General features: G+C 34.8%; 3 protein-coding genes across 4 annotated transcripts; all 3 read left to right on the top strand.

Moving 5' to 3' along the window:
* The first annotated feature begins 478 nt into the window (after positions 1–478).
* LOC123922247 (PKS-NRPS hybrid synthetase cheA-like) lies at positions 479–3561 on the top strand. The gene is made up of 2 exons (XM_045974981.1): positions 479–2311; positions 2410–3561. Exons 1-2 carry the CDS (start codon positions 479–481, stop codon positions 3559–3561), a joined length of 2985 nt encoding a protein of 994 aa, XP_045830937.1.
* Positions 3562–4716: 1155 nt separating this feature from the next.
* LOC123924560 (outer envelope pore protein 16-2, chloroplastic) lies at positions 4717–6757 on the top strand. The gene is made up of 7 exons (XM_045977502.1): positions 4717–4979; positions 5064–5115; positions 5404–5481; positions 5588–5619; positions 5778–5811; positions 6379–6446; positions 6597–6757. The coding sequence occupies exons 1-7, from the start codon at positions 4845–4847 to the stop codon at positions 6738–6740; spliced, it is 543 nt and encodes a 180-aa protein (XP_045833458.1). The 5' UTR covers positions 4717–4844; the 3' UTR covers positions 6741–6757.
* A 2970-nt stretch (positions 6758–9727) lies between these two features.
* On the top strand, positions 9728–11329 carry LOC123923545 (zinc finger CCHC domain-containing protein 10). 2 transcript variants are annotated; one of them, XM_045976236.1, is made up of 2 exons: positions 9728–9895; positions 10239–11329. In XM_045976236.1, the coding sequence occupies exon 2, from the start codon at positions 10242–10244 to the stop codon at positions 11043–11045; it is 804 nt and encodes a 267-aa protein (XP_045832192.1). In that variant the 5' UTR covers positions 9728–9895; positions 10239–10241; the 3' UTR covers positions 11046–11329. The 2 variants fall into 2 exon arrangements, with proteins under 2 accessions (XP_045832192.1, XP_045832191.1); XM_045976235.1 differs by having other exon boundaries at positions 9729–9895; positions 10206–11329.
* The last annotated feature ends 2154 nt before the right edge of the window (positions 11330–13483 follow it).

The following is a 13483-nucleotide window of genomic DNA, read 5'->3' as shown; positions in this document are numbered from 1 at the left end:
TCATCACAGTATGACATGATTTCGGTACTTATCTACCGAAGTGAGCGTTTGACCTAAAAAATTTTTAAGTTCGGTAAATACGAAGCGAAAACGCCAAACTTCGGTCCGTATCTACCGAAAACGCCAAGTTTCGGTTCGTATCTACCGAAGTTGCCCTATATAGAGCAGATGACAGAACCTGTCATGTCATAGCCTCTTCTACACTCAATCCGGATTGTTGCGCCCTAAGGCGATTTTGGGAGCTTTGGAAGGCATCAAATCAACGTTTCTTCACTCATAGAGGGATCCTAATCTCATTTGGAGTCATACAAAAGGTAATCTTTGCTTTAATCGGTTTTTTTTTTCAATTTTAATGGTGTTTCTATGAAATATGTTGAAAATATGTTACTTAATGAATTGGGTTTGATAGATACACATTGAATAAAACATGTATGCTGATTGGGTCTGATTGTATTGGTTAATATGCATAGGTGTTGGGATGGGGGAACCTCCGGATGAATTGAAAACAAACATTGATGAACCCGACTCTGTTAATGTTGTCGAACATGTCATTGTTCAACCTAATGTTGTGGAACTTGTCATTGCTCAACCTAATGTTGTGGAACCGGCCGTTAATGTTGTGGAACCCAGTGATAATGAGCATAAAGTTGACACGGGAAAATATTTTCATGATGCACCGTATTGCAATGAGCGAGATGAGTTGATCAAATGGTGTCGCAATGAGGCAAAAAAAGCTGGATTTACTATTGTGATTGCTAAATCAGATAACGGTTCTTACCGAAGGAAAAGGTATTTTGTGTTGGGTTGCGAAAGAGGCGGGGAGTACAAAGAGAGGAAAAGGAAATTAAAGAATGAGGACACAACTACGAGGAAATGTAACTGTCGGTTTAGGTTGCGAGGTTACTTTTTGTCAACACAGGTATGGAGTCTAAATGTAGTGAACGGCGAGCATAACCATGAGCTGTCGAATAACCATGAAGGTCATATTCTTGTGGGACGTTTACAACCGGAGGAGAAGGAGGTTGTATGCGAGTTGACAAGAAATTTGGTGGCCCCAAAGAACATTTTGTCCACATTGAAAGGGCGAAATCCAGAGACCAATATTTCAATGAAAGCTGTCTACAATGCGCGCCAAAGGCTCAAGAAAGAACTTAGGGGTGAAATGACTGAAATGCAACAACTAATGAAGTGTTGTGAGAGTAACAAATATTTTCACAAGTGTAGAACAGTTGGTGACTCTACAACTATACAAGATATTTTTTGGGCACATCCGGAAAGTGTGATTTTGTTTAACACTTTCCCTACTGTTTTGATGTTGGATTCAACTTACAAAACCAACAAGTATAAAATGCCGTTATTTGAGATAGTTGGTGTAACTTCTACCGAAAAATCGTACAACGTTGGTTTTGCATATATTGCGAATGAAAAAGAAGAAGACTTCATATGGGCCCTTCAGACGTGTCGGAGTCTACTGAAGAGTAAAGACACAGTGCCGAAGGTCATTGTCACTGATAGGGATCAGGCACTGATGAATGCAGTTGCGAAAGTGTTTCCAAAATCAACAGCTTTACTGTGTCGGTTTCATATTTATAAGAACGTGAAAGCTAAGTTCACGACTCTTTGCAACGCAAAAGAAGAAAAGATGGTCAAGTTAAAGAAAACACTCGCATGTCAATGGAAATCAGTTGTAGAATCGACAACAGAAGAGTCGTATATTGATGCTGTCGTTGATTTCAGGAAAGTGTTTGACCATTATCCAAATTTTGTCAAATATGTTGAAACAATGGTTTTAGATCAGGCGAAGGAAAAAATTGTGAGTGTATGGACAAATCGTGTTATGCACATTGGAAACACTACAACCAACAGAGTTGAGTCTCAACATGGTGTGTTGAAACAATACTTGCCGGATTGTAAGGGTGATTTGGTCAAGGGTTGGGAAGCGACGAATGAAATGGTTTCAAACCAGTTGATAAAAATAAAGACGTCATTTGGACAGAGTACTAGTGCCGTTGAACACTATTTTAAAAAGCACTTTTTGTACCCTAAGTTGGTGTATAACATATCTAGACAAGCCTTACACTTTATTAGGGATGAAGAAATTCGTTCCCGCGAATGTGGTAAGAATCGGAAAAAGTGTGGTTGTGTGATGAAGATAACATACGGGTTGCCATGTGCTTGTCTAATAGCATTGAAGATCGACAAAAAGCTACCTATTAGACTGGACGAGATTAACACTCATTGGAAGAGGTTACAAATTGACGAAGCAGATGATGGACAGGTTGACTGCTCGAAGGAGTTTAGGGTCATTCAGGTAATGTAATACTTTAAATTTACCGAATTATATTAACGAATAATATTTGTGCTTGTGTTTCAATTATTTAAATGAAATTTGTGTTTCCTTTGTTTTAGGAACGGTTGAGATTATCAAATCAGAGTATGCAGCTACAAATTAGGGATCAACTGCGACAGATAGCTTTTCCAGAAATTACATCGCTAACTGCACCGGTCAAACAGGTAGATACAAAGGGTGCAAAAAAACGGGCAAAGTCAAGTAAATGTAACAGTTCTACCACTAGATCTCCATCTTATTGGGAGCACATTGATGCCCGATATCCTGACAGTCAGGCATCACAATCAAAACCAGCCAAACCCAAAAGGAAGACTGCTCGCATAGGCACTTTGTCTCCTAATGCTATACCTCGCCGTTCAATTCCGTTTATGGAGCATATGCCAATGTTCATGCATTCATATATTGAGGACATTATTGATGTTAAAGGGGATGGGCATTGTGGATTCCGCGTTGCAGCAGAGTGTCTTAATAAGGGCGAAGATAGTGAAGGATTAGTTCGTTCAAAACTTATCAGAGAGTTAACCATGTTTAGGAAAGAGTACCTGCCTATTTTCGGTACTGAGGCACGTCTACAATACATTCTTGATGGTTTGTTCCCTCCCAAGGTAATGCCTAAGAATGGCATTGCACCGGAAGAAAAATGGTTCACATTTCCAGATATGGGCCATATCCTTGCAACGGCCTACAACCGTGTTGTAGTATGTTTGACATCGCATCATATAGGTTATTCTGAAACATTTTTTCCACTGCGTACCAAGCCACCGTTTGATCCATCTGCACACATTATTTGTATTGGTATGGTTCCATATCACTGTGTCAATGTAAAACTGAAGTCTGGATGTCCACTTCCTCCTACTAATAAGAGCTGGAAAATTCATCTGCTTTCGGGTTGTATTTACCAAACGAAACTGGTTTCAATTGCGAGGGTATTTTGGCAGCGTTTTCGTCACGTAATTACCGAACCCAAGCGTGTTCGTCACGTATTTACCGAACGCAATTGCTTTCGGGTTGTATTTACCAAACGAAACTGGTTTCAATTGCGAGGGTATTTTGGGATTTTAGGGGGGTTTGAGAGCAATCCATGGGGCTTAAAAAGCAATTTTCTAAATGTTTTATCATTTGAACCAATATCTTTGGGTTGCTTAATCCAGCCCGAGACGCGTTTGTTGACAAAACCTCCTGAGACATGTTTGTTGACAAAACTGCCATAGAAATAGATACCAGCGGATTGGGATTTGAAGAAAAATAAACACAAAGCTTCGTTTCTCTTTGAGTATGTTACAAATTTTTTTGGATCATAGAATATGAAAAAGAATTTATAAAAATGAAACTATCTCAAATAATTTTTCATAAAAATTATTTTTAAGTTGAAATCTCTAACATGAATATTCAAGTTATTGAGTGTCAAAATCACTCATTTAATGTATAAAAAAATATTTTTTATTATTTTTACTTAAGTTATCATAAAAATTATTTTAAAAGTACCAAAAAATATATATTATTCTTTTAAAGTTAAAACAAACACATATCTATAATCCTACTATCCAAATATCAGAAGACATGATAATCTCTTGTATCTATACTATATTTGCATCTATACTATATATAAAGAGGATACATGAGTTTTGGTCTGGACTTTTCATAATACCAATAATACCCTTGATTTTTTTAGTAGCAATAAAATCTTTTATTAACAAACTCACCATAACATAAGATACATTTTTTTCTTAGCAGCACAAATCTTTTATTAACAAACTCACCATAACATAAGACATTTTTTTTTAATTGGACATAAATTAGACACAGGCAGGCGCGGAACGCGCTTGCCTGGCCCGCTAGTAATAATAATGTAATAAAAAGATAAGTACTTTGTATAATTTTTTCATTTAAAACAAGTTAAAAAAAACTAGTTAGTTTGTATAACTTCCTTATTTTTTTTTCAATATATATCAGCGTTACCTTTGTTTGGATGAGCTTTTTAGAGCACCAGTAAAATTTGTTGTACATGTTTAATTAATGTTTTTTTTTTTTTTTAAGTTACTCTTAAAAGACCGTAAGTAATTTATTCAACAACTAGCAAATTTGTAAATGGAATAAAATTAGAAATTCGAACATTAAACATGAAAATGAGTTTGATTTGGATTGTGGATACTGGATAGAACAAGACTCGGTCTAGAGCTGCAGTTTATGTTGCAAATAAAATGGGTTGCCACAAACTATGCATCCACGTTGTTTAGTATCATCCAATCCACGTATGTGTCATTGTAACACGTGTTGCACAACGCACTCACTACTCTTTCAATTCAATCCTACTATGTCGGTTATTTTCTAATGTAGTAGTAGTAACTCCTTAATCAATTTTCTTTCTCTCTGTTCTGTTTTGGTGCTAGCTAGTAATTGTTTTGTGCATGCAGTTGTTAAATCACACTCATCATAGATCGGAATTTTACATAGAAAATAAATACTATAGCAGTAACTACTAATAATCATAAAGATGAATAGTAGCAACAGCAACTTGGAGACACGTTCACTTTTGGATGAACTTAGTACATTTAACAAAGGGGGTCTCTTCGACTTTGGTCATCCTCTTGTTAACCGCATTGCTGAGAGTTTTGTCAAAGCTGCTGGGGTACGTATATATGAATTGGATATCATTATCATTTTAATTATCTCTAATCATTCAAATTAAGAGTTTGATCATGATTTCTTGCAGATAGGAGCAGTACAAGCTGTGTCCCGTGAAGCCTATTTCACTGCTATTGAAGGTTTACTCCCACTTTTATTATGCAAATCATCTTTGTAAAACTAGTTCATTTTTATTAACATTTGATTTTTTTCTTTTATATGTGTGTCCACGAGACACGACACAGATACCGACAAGACACAGATACTGACAAGTTGACTGACACCTATAATAATTTGAGAAAATGAAATAATTAAGTGTGTTAAGTGTCGTGTCGGTGCCGTGTCAGTGAGTGTATGTGCTTCATAGGTCTGTGTTAAATTGTTCTAGTGCCCTCACTTTTTGAATTAATATTTTCCATGAAATGTAGGTACTGGAATTGATAATGCTGGTGGCATGCCTCCAGAAATATCTGCCACCAAGAAAAACCGTTTACATGGTCTTAGAGGTACATTCTATGCAGAACAGAAAATTTGGAGCATAGAAATTTAATATGAATCTTGATATGTTATAAAATAGTAACATTTGTTTCTCACTTTTGTTGGTGTATACAGGAGAGACCAGCGGTAAATCTATTGAGGCCATGGTGAGTTCATATATATTCTCTGCCTAATCTTTCAAAAATTGGACTTATTGCCTTAACTGTTCCTTAATTGTACTTTCAATATGTTAGCCTTTGTTATGTTATGTTATGTTATGTTATGTCCTTTTTGGTTTAATTGTTTTTCTTTTTTTCTTCATCAGGTAAAAAACACAGGGAAAGAGTCCTTCCAATGGGGTAATCATACATATTCCCTCAACTTGAAGAGGGATCATGGGATTCTATATAAATCTGAATTTGCCAATTTTCCAATAATTAGTGACTATAAATTATAAATGGCAACCTTGCATGGCAAAAGTAAAATTTGTCTACATTTTTCAAGCTATGTAGCACAAGTACTATGCACGAAACCCGCTTGGGGTTGGTCGAGTGGTGTTGACTTGGGCCCTTGGAGTATGCTCCTTTCAAGGTCTCAGGTTCGATTCCCACTGGTGCCAATTTCGGTGGGCTAAGTCCATAAAGAGCAAGAAAAACTCTGGCTTTAAATGAGGCCCCCGCAAGTGGGCGGTGTGATTGGTCCCCTTGGATTAGTCGGTCCTACGGCCGGATACCAAGTTAAAAAAAAAAAAAAATACTATGCACGACACTTGATACATGTGATTACATTCCATCACCTTCTATTTTCTTAAATTATTATCAGTATCTATGTCATTGTCGGTGTTTACTAGATTTCAAGTTTCCTCGTCCTCTAGTCCACCAATTTTTGGATATTAAATGATTCTCACAAATTTTTCTAAAATGCAGGATTGGCTGCTGGACTATATTCAGGGCTCACATATGGGATGAAGGAAGCTCGCGGTACTCATGACTGGGTAATGTTTTAAATAACTAAATATATGATACACATTTTTTGTAAAATGAACAAGGGCAATGTACATGATTATATTAGCATTAAAAAATTAATCATTCGAAAAACTTTTGTTGTAAAATACTTACCTAATTATTTATTCTGTTTGGTGCAGAAAAATAGTGCAGTTGCTGGAGCAATCACAGGTGCAACACTTGCACTTACACAAGACGACTCGTCTCATGAACAGATTGTGCAATGTGCTATTACCGGAGCTGCAATTTCAACTGCTGCAAATCTTCTAAGAGGGATATTCTAAACCTGTTGAGATTTATAAAAGCCTTTTTTTTTTTTTTTTTTATATATTCTGATTTGTGACAATTATTACTACTTTGATACTTGTTTAAAATGAATTTGTAGCAAGTATTTCCTTCTGGATTTGTAGTTCTCTTTTTGTCAAAGGCTTTTGAATTATAAGCCAAGTTTAGTACCATTGAAGTTTAAAATTTGTAGTGCTATATCACTTGACTTTTGAATTTACAGGACTAGGATTGGATAACACAAGCAAATTAACAATATTTAAAATTTTAATTAGATCATTTAGGGCATCTCCAAAGATCATCATATATTTTTTTAAGAAACTCATTTATGTTTTATAGACTACTAATGGTGGAAAATTAAAAACATGTTCATCAATGTATGGAATTCTCTATAGTACTCTCATTGAAGATGCTTGAGTGTCATATACGTTGCATAGATAGTTAATGTGATGTATATTTCAAAAGAGAACTAACTTAAATGCTGATTCAAACTAAATTAACATGATTAAGAATCAGTTTGGTTAAGTTGTTTCTTGGAGTTACTTTTACTGAAATACCTTTATATCTTAGAGCATCCGCATCCAATACACCCATTTGACTTTAAATAGACTTCACTTAATTTTTTATATTATTTTATACTTCTCAATTATTTAAACAACTCAACTAAGTGAGTTGTGTTATTTGGACAACAACTTGTTTGGACAACTTTTTGTTCCTTCTTCATTTAGCACAAAAAACAATAAAGTGAGAGAGAGTAAAAATATATTGTGAGTATGAGAGATAGAGTTGTCCAAAATGTTGTATAAAATTGATTGTACAAATAACATTTCTCATTTCTTAAATATCCATACAACCTATCAAAATCTCTAAAATGGGTATTTTAGTTTACATTTTAATTTTATATTACTATTTTAGTCGTGCAAAGCACTTAAAGTGTTGTGTAGCAACGTTGTTCTGCACAGGAACGATATGGAGTGTAGCTTGCTGAACGGTGAATTATCCATCATCCTCCGACAAAGTGTTGTTGAAATAAGTGTAGGAACGGTGAAAAGTTACCGATGTGCATGCTCTTAGAGCACCATTATCGCCTGTCTTTTAACCGTGTCTACACTATTTTCAAAGTGCTTGTGTCAGGATGTACCGATATTTGAGAGATAAGCAACATGCATTAAAATGAAACGTTCATAAGCAGAAAAACGTTGCTTTGCTGATATGCTGGCAATGAATAGCCAATGAACGACAATGGAAAATATTAAAAAATAAATTAAATGGGTCCAATGGGACCTATTTCAGAGTTTTTTTATGAATTGTATGGATATTTAAAAAATGTGGTTGAATTGTTTAAATAATTGGGAAGTGTAAAATAATATAAAAAATTAAATATGACCCACTTAAATAACTCATGTGGGTGGGTGCAATGAATAATGATGCTCTTACTTCACTTAATTTAGAATACAACTTTGGTAAATACCTAGAGTCAACTATGGGCAAGGTCACTAACAAGTAACAACTATATTTGTTTGTCTCCTTTAAATTAAACTATGACAAAGTTTAATTCGAACTCTACGAGTAGTTCTATATTATTATTAAACAATTTGGAATATGATGTGAACTTTGTCTTTTAGAGTTAAGTTAATCTATTTCCAACACTTAAGTTTTTTTTTTTAACGGAAAAATATATTAATAATCGGGTCTTTGTACGAGACCAACAAATACCGGTAAAAAAGTAGCTACATGGCAAAAGGTGCCACCGAAAATAAATATCAAATCAAACACATCGCCCCTAGAAGATATTAACGCGACCCAGAAAGTTGTCACTAGACATTAACTCCCGAACTCGAAGTAAAAGCGTTCGGCCCATCAGAATCCAACACTTAAGCTTTGTTATAGTATCAAAATTAATGCGTAAATTAGAATATAAAAAATGAGAAACGTTTATGAAAATATTACTAAATATAGTGTGAACTAGAAATCTAATAAAAATTGGATCATTCATTGGGTCATGTATGTATGTTTGGTCTTGCAATATTCACTCTCCAAATGTCCAGTTGCGCGGGAGAAAGACATGAGAGTTCACTTTGGTATGCCATGTCAATCACGATTAAGAATCTTACATTCAATAAAAAGTAGTTGTTGAGCAACTATAATTAATATATTAAGGTTTTATGTTAAGATAGACACAATTTACTGTGTGGTTGGTCAGAGTCAAATGTGAGATTTTTTAGATTTTCTTATGATCCAACAATTGCATCACATGCGATGATTTAACTAAAGGCGATTGTCTCTTTGTACTGAAAGTAGTTTTATACTGAAAGTAATTTTTTTGACAGTGGTGACCATGGGACATGTCTTGTTGATGCTGAGCCAACGACAATACAAGTGTGTAATTTGTAAAGATGAAATTTTTTCCGCAAATCTCAATTTTTTTAAGTTATTGTCTCAAAAAACTCGTTTTATTAAAATTATTGTCCCGTGTGCACTTTTCAATATATTTTTAAATAAATTTTAATTAATACATTCTAATTTTTATTTAGAATATATCAAAAACTTAATAAATTCAACTCATTAAATAGTAATAAACATATGTGTTCAAGTATATTTTTATAATTTGTTAAAAAAAAGTATATTTTTATAATAACTTATAATTATTAATGACAAATATTTATCAATTTTTATATATCGGTGACAAATATTGGTTCAATTTTATCGAAAGAAAAATAATTATCCAACAATTTTATTTTTATGTTTATCAATACATTCCTCTTGAGTTGAGATCCTCTCCATTTCTTATGTTTTCCATTTCTTCCATTACCAAAATTTTTAAATATTTTGGGGTGTATAAATGACATTTGGACCCACTTGTCACATTTTTGCATTTATATTCCCAAAACTATATAATAATGGAGGAAATGGAAAGAATTGGAAATGGAGAGAATCCTAACTCATTTCTCTTATATTCCAGATTTTTTTATATATACCACTAAAGGCAAAAATAAACACATTCTAACAGTTATTAAACCCTAAATCAAGAAAACAGTGAAGCCACTTCCCCTTTGTATCAGAAACAACAAATTGGAGGGAATCGCTCTCATCTCAACGCAGCCGGAGTTGCTCGTCGGCCACCAGAAACAGCGGCGACAAATTCACCGTTCAGGTTTTCCTTCTTTTCATATCTTCCTTCCCCTCTCTGTAGCTCGCGCTAGGGTTTGATTCCAATACGAATTGCGTCGAATTAGATCGGAGCTCCACTCTACACCGCCATTGATAACATAGATTTGTGTTTTCTAATTAGGTTTTGTCAATTATCACTAATCAAATAGTAGATCAGATCTAATATGAAATTGATTATAGAAAATTGAAAAACTCATGTTAATTTCATTGTTCTCTACGCGTTTTTGAACCGTATGTTCAATTTGTGTTGTTTCAATTTTAAATTTTTTTATCTGTCTTTTGTATTCTTGCAGAGCGACGATATTGATAACTTATATTTGAAATAGAAAATGTCAAGTAAGAAGGAAGAGAAAGCTCAGGTTGCAGCTGATAGAATCAAAGCTGCAGCATTAACTGCTGCTAAAGGGCTTAGTCGTGCTCAGGCCGAAAGGGCAGCGACTGCGGCTGCTCGAAATGTTAATGCTTATGGTCAGAAGGAAGAAGGGCCTAGCAGATGGCAGGAGAAAAGAGAAGCTAAGAGACAGATGTATTTGATGAGTACTGAGAAAGCTGTTAAATTGGGTGAAAGGAAGGATGTTAAGCCTACTATGTCAACCATCGGTGGCAATGCACAGTGCCAAAAGTGTTTCCAGAGTGGCCACTGGACATATGAATGCAAGAATGAACGGGTTTATATTTCACGGCCGTCTCGGACTCAGCAACTTAAAAACCCTAAATTGAGGCCGGAAGTGTCTGTGCCATATGATTTGGATGATAATACTAATAATAATCATGATGCTAAGGAGGAAAAGGCTAAAGTGAGTTCCAAAAAGGCCAAGAGGAAACATCGTTCTGGTAGTGACAGTGAGGATTCGGTGTTTGAGACTGATAGTGATAGTGGATCATCATCTGTAACTGGATCAGATTATTCTTCTGATAGTAGTTCGGGTTCAAGCTCATCATCTGATTCAGAGGAAGAAAGGAGACGTAGGAAGAAGAAGAGTCAGAAGAAGACACAGACTAAGAAGAAGAGCAAAGGAAAAAGCAGGAGGTACAGTACATCGTCTGAATCATCTGATTCAGATTCTGGTTCAGACTCTGATTCTGATGATAAAAGCAGCCGGAGAAAGAAGAGGCATAGTCGAAGACGTTGAATGAAACTGAAGAATGTATGGAGCAGCTAAGTGTTTGGGGAGTAGGTGATAAGAAGGATCGATTACTAGCTCCACAGATACAATCTTCAAGTTTAGCAGATATAATGTAGAATAAGCTTTGCTAGATGCCCTGGTTGTACGTATTTTCTTCCGTTAACTTCGTTATCCTGAAGATACTTGGAAGTTTCATTTTATCTTTAACGTTTTACCTTATGGGCTGTGATTTATGTATGTTGTGATTCTTAAGCAGTTATATAGATTTTGCAATTGATGCATGCTTCAAATGCTGTCATAGTCAGATAATCTCGTTTATTCGTTTACTACTTAATTCTTGTATGGTCTGAGTCTTTCATAACTGAGCTTGTTCTTGTGTATTCTCTACTTCTGAGGGCTTTCCTGCATTTACGTGACATCAAATTAGTGAGCTTTGACTTATTGCTAATGCTTTCATCGATTAACACACTCGACTGTATTTGTTCACAAAGGTTTCAATGTTACGTTATTTTTTGTGAACTTGTTGTGAACCCCATTACCTTTTTAATCTTTCACATTTTTGTTGCAGTCTAGTTATGTGCCGCTTATGTACCCCATCAATTGGGGTGTGTGTATTTACAACTGCGGCATTGAAATTTAAATGCACAACCTGGTGAAATTGACAAAACCCTCATGACTAGTTCAATTTCTGTAGCTTAATTTTGATGTACTTTATATTTGTACGGGGTCATACGTTACTGTTATTTATGTGAAAGTGAAACTTATTTCGGGGCTCTCCACCCCCACCCCCGTTTCCCTTAAAAGAGCTTGAGGCAACGCAACACTTGTTATTAGGTAATAAAGGTAATAACATGTCATCAAGGACGCAAGTTCTGTGCATAGTGTGCCTAACTGGTTTCAAGTATGTTGATATTAAGAGTAATTGCTTTATTTCTTCAGAATGTCGTGCAAAGAATTACCATCATTTACCTAAGCCTAGTCCTTCAACTGTTTAAGGAATTTGGTTTTCTTTAAATAAGGTCCCTTTGAATGAAAAAAATAAATGTTATACAAGTTCTGTGGTTTTAAATGGACTGACTTGGTTCTACTCAATTTAATTGAAGTACAATGCAAATCCTAGATATCAAGGATCTCAGAACAAACACAAATATATTTAAACACTAAACACGTCACTTGTTAGAATTAACGTGGATAATCTTGCATGGAGTCTTTTGAAAGGCGATGTATTTGTTTTATTTAACACAAGTTTTACCTGGATCCAACATAACCTTAGTCTTTGTGATTTAAGGTCTGTGCACATCACCACAGATAACTCATTGTTGGGTTGGAAAGTTGGAATTTACCGTAGAGCACACAATATGCTCACCCATGCTTTGCTGAAAAATTTGTTCATTGTTATTAACTCGTTTGACTCACTATTATTAATTTACATTTTATTATTTCTTGAAAGTTGAAAATGTTAATGGGGGAGTCAGGAGTGGATGCCCTTCCTTTTAAGACTCCAACCATGGGAAAATGTTTAAAAATTATACTATATCCTATTGTGCTAAAGTGAATTTATAATTATATATAGTAAAAGTAACTTGTCATAAGCTGTTTATTAGACTATTACACTTATAACAGCAGTGGCTCAACTCAAAGCATGCAGAGAGTAGTTGATATAGATAGGAGTAGGCCCTTTGATAATAATAGATTTTTATTTATATGTATTAAGGTCATCTGTATAACTAGACACAGCTGAATAGCTGATTCATTTGAAGTTGCCAAGTGTAAACGCTCGATTACCATCGCCCTTTAACTTGATGTTGGTGTTATTGGTAACACCTAATAGTTTTTTATTGTCTCCATTGAGAAAACTAGCTGCTGTTGCTTGAACAGGGAGTGGAGAGTTGAGGTTGAGATTTGATTCAGGCTGAGTTGCCATAGCTCTATTTCTGTCACCTCCATCCATCGAGTCAGCTAACCCTCTTACCATCCCTGCCATTGGGGTCAATCAAACAGAAGTATTTTAACTAATTAAGCAGTTAAGAAACTCTTTAATTTGGCTTTTGTGTTATGTAATGTATGGTTGCATAATGTTGAAGGAAAATTACCTTTTTATAGATTCAAAAAAAGATAATATCAGGAGGCCTCACCACAAAAATGAAAAACAGGTATCAACTCATGTGATAGAGTTTGTCTCCTTAAAAGAATCTACTCACTTGAGTTAGTTGCCATTCAACATGATTTTGAATGTTTAGAATTTTAAACAAAAAATTGTAGGAGACTATAAAATTCAGAGAAATATTTTTCGTATATTAGTTCACATATCAATCTTCAAAGCAAATGAAGATAAGAAATGTCTAAATTCCAGAGTATACCAAGCCAAAGGAGTGTATGATGTCTATTATTGATTTTTTTTGGGAATCTTTATCTGAAATGCAAGAGCTTAAGCGAGTACTTGA

This window comes from Trifolium pratense, linkage group LG4 (assembly GCF_020283565.1).
Source record: "Trifolium pratense cultivar HEN17-A07 linkage group LG4, ARS_RC_1.1, whole genome shotgun sequence".
Classification (NCBI taxonomy): Eukaryota; Viridiplantae; Streptophyta; class Magnoliopsida; order Fabales; family Fabaceae; genus Trifolium; species Trifolium pratense.
Note: the sequence above shows the minus strand (reverse complement) of the source record. Positions and strands in the feature narration are given on the sequence as shown.

What these genes read in the sequence shown, in the direction of transcription:
- LOC123923545 (XM_045976236.1), top strand. Translation starts at nt 10,242, where the DNA reads ATGTCAAGTAAGAAGGAAGAGAAAGCTCAGGTTGCAGCTGATAGAATC.
- LOC123922247 (XM_045974981.1), top strand. Translation starts at nt 479, where the DNA reads ATGGGGGAACCTCCGGATGAATTGAAAACAAACATTGATGAACCCGAC. An exon ending in AGGAGTTTAGGGTCATTCAG is followed by an intron (nt 2,312 to 2,409) that starts GTAATGTAATAC and finishes CCTTTGTTTTAG; the next exon opens with GAACGGTTGAGATTATCAAA.
- LOC123924560 (XM_045977502.1), top strand. Translation starts at nt 4,845, where the DNA reads ATGAATAGTAGCAACAGCAACTTGGAGACACGTTCACTTTTGGATGAA. An exon ending in GTTTTGTCAAAGCTGCTGGG is followed by an intron (nt 4,980 to 5,063) that starts GTACGTATATAT and finishes GATTTCTTGCAG; the next exon opens with ATAGGAGCAGTACAAGCTGT. An exon ending in CTCGCGGTACTCATGACTGG is followed by an intron (nt 6,447 to 6,596) that starts GTAATGTTTTAA and finishes TGTTTGGTGCAG; the next exon opens with AAAAATAGTGCAGTTGCTGG.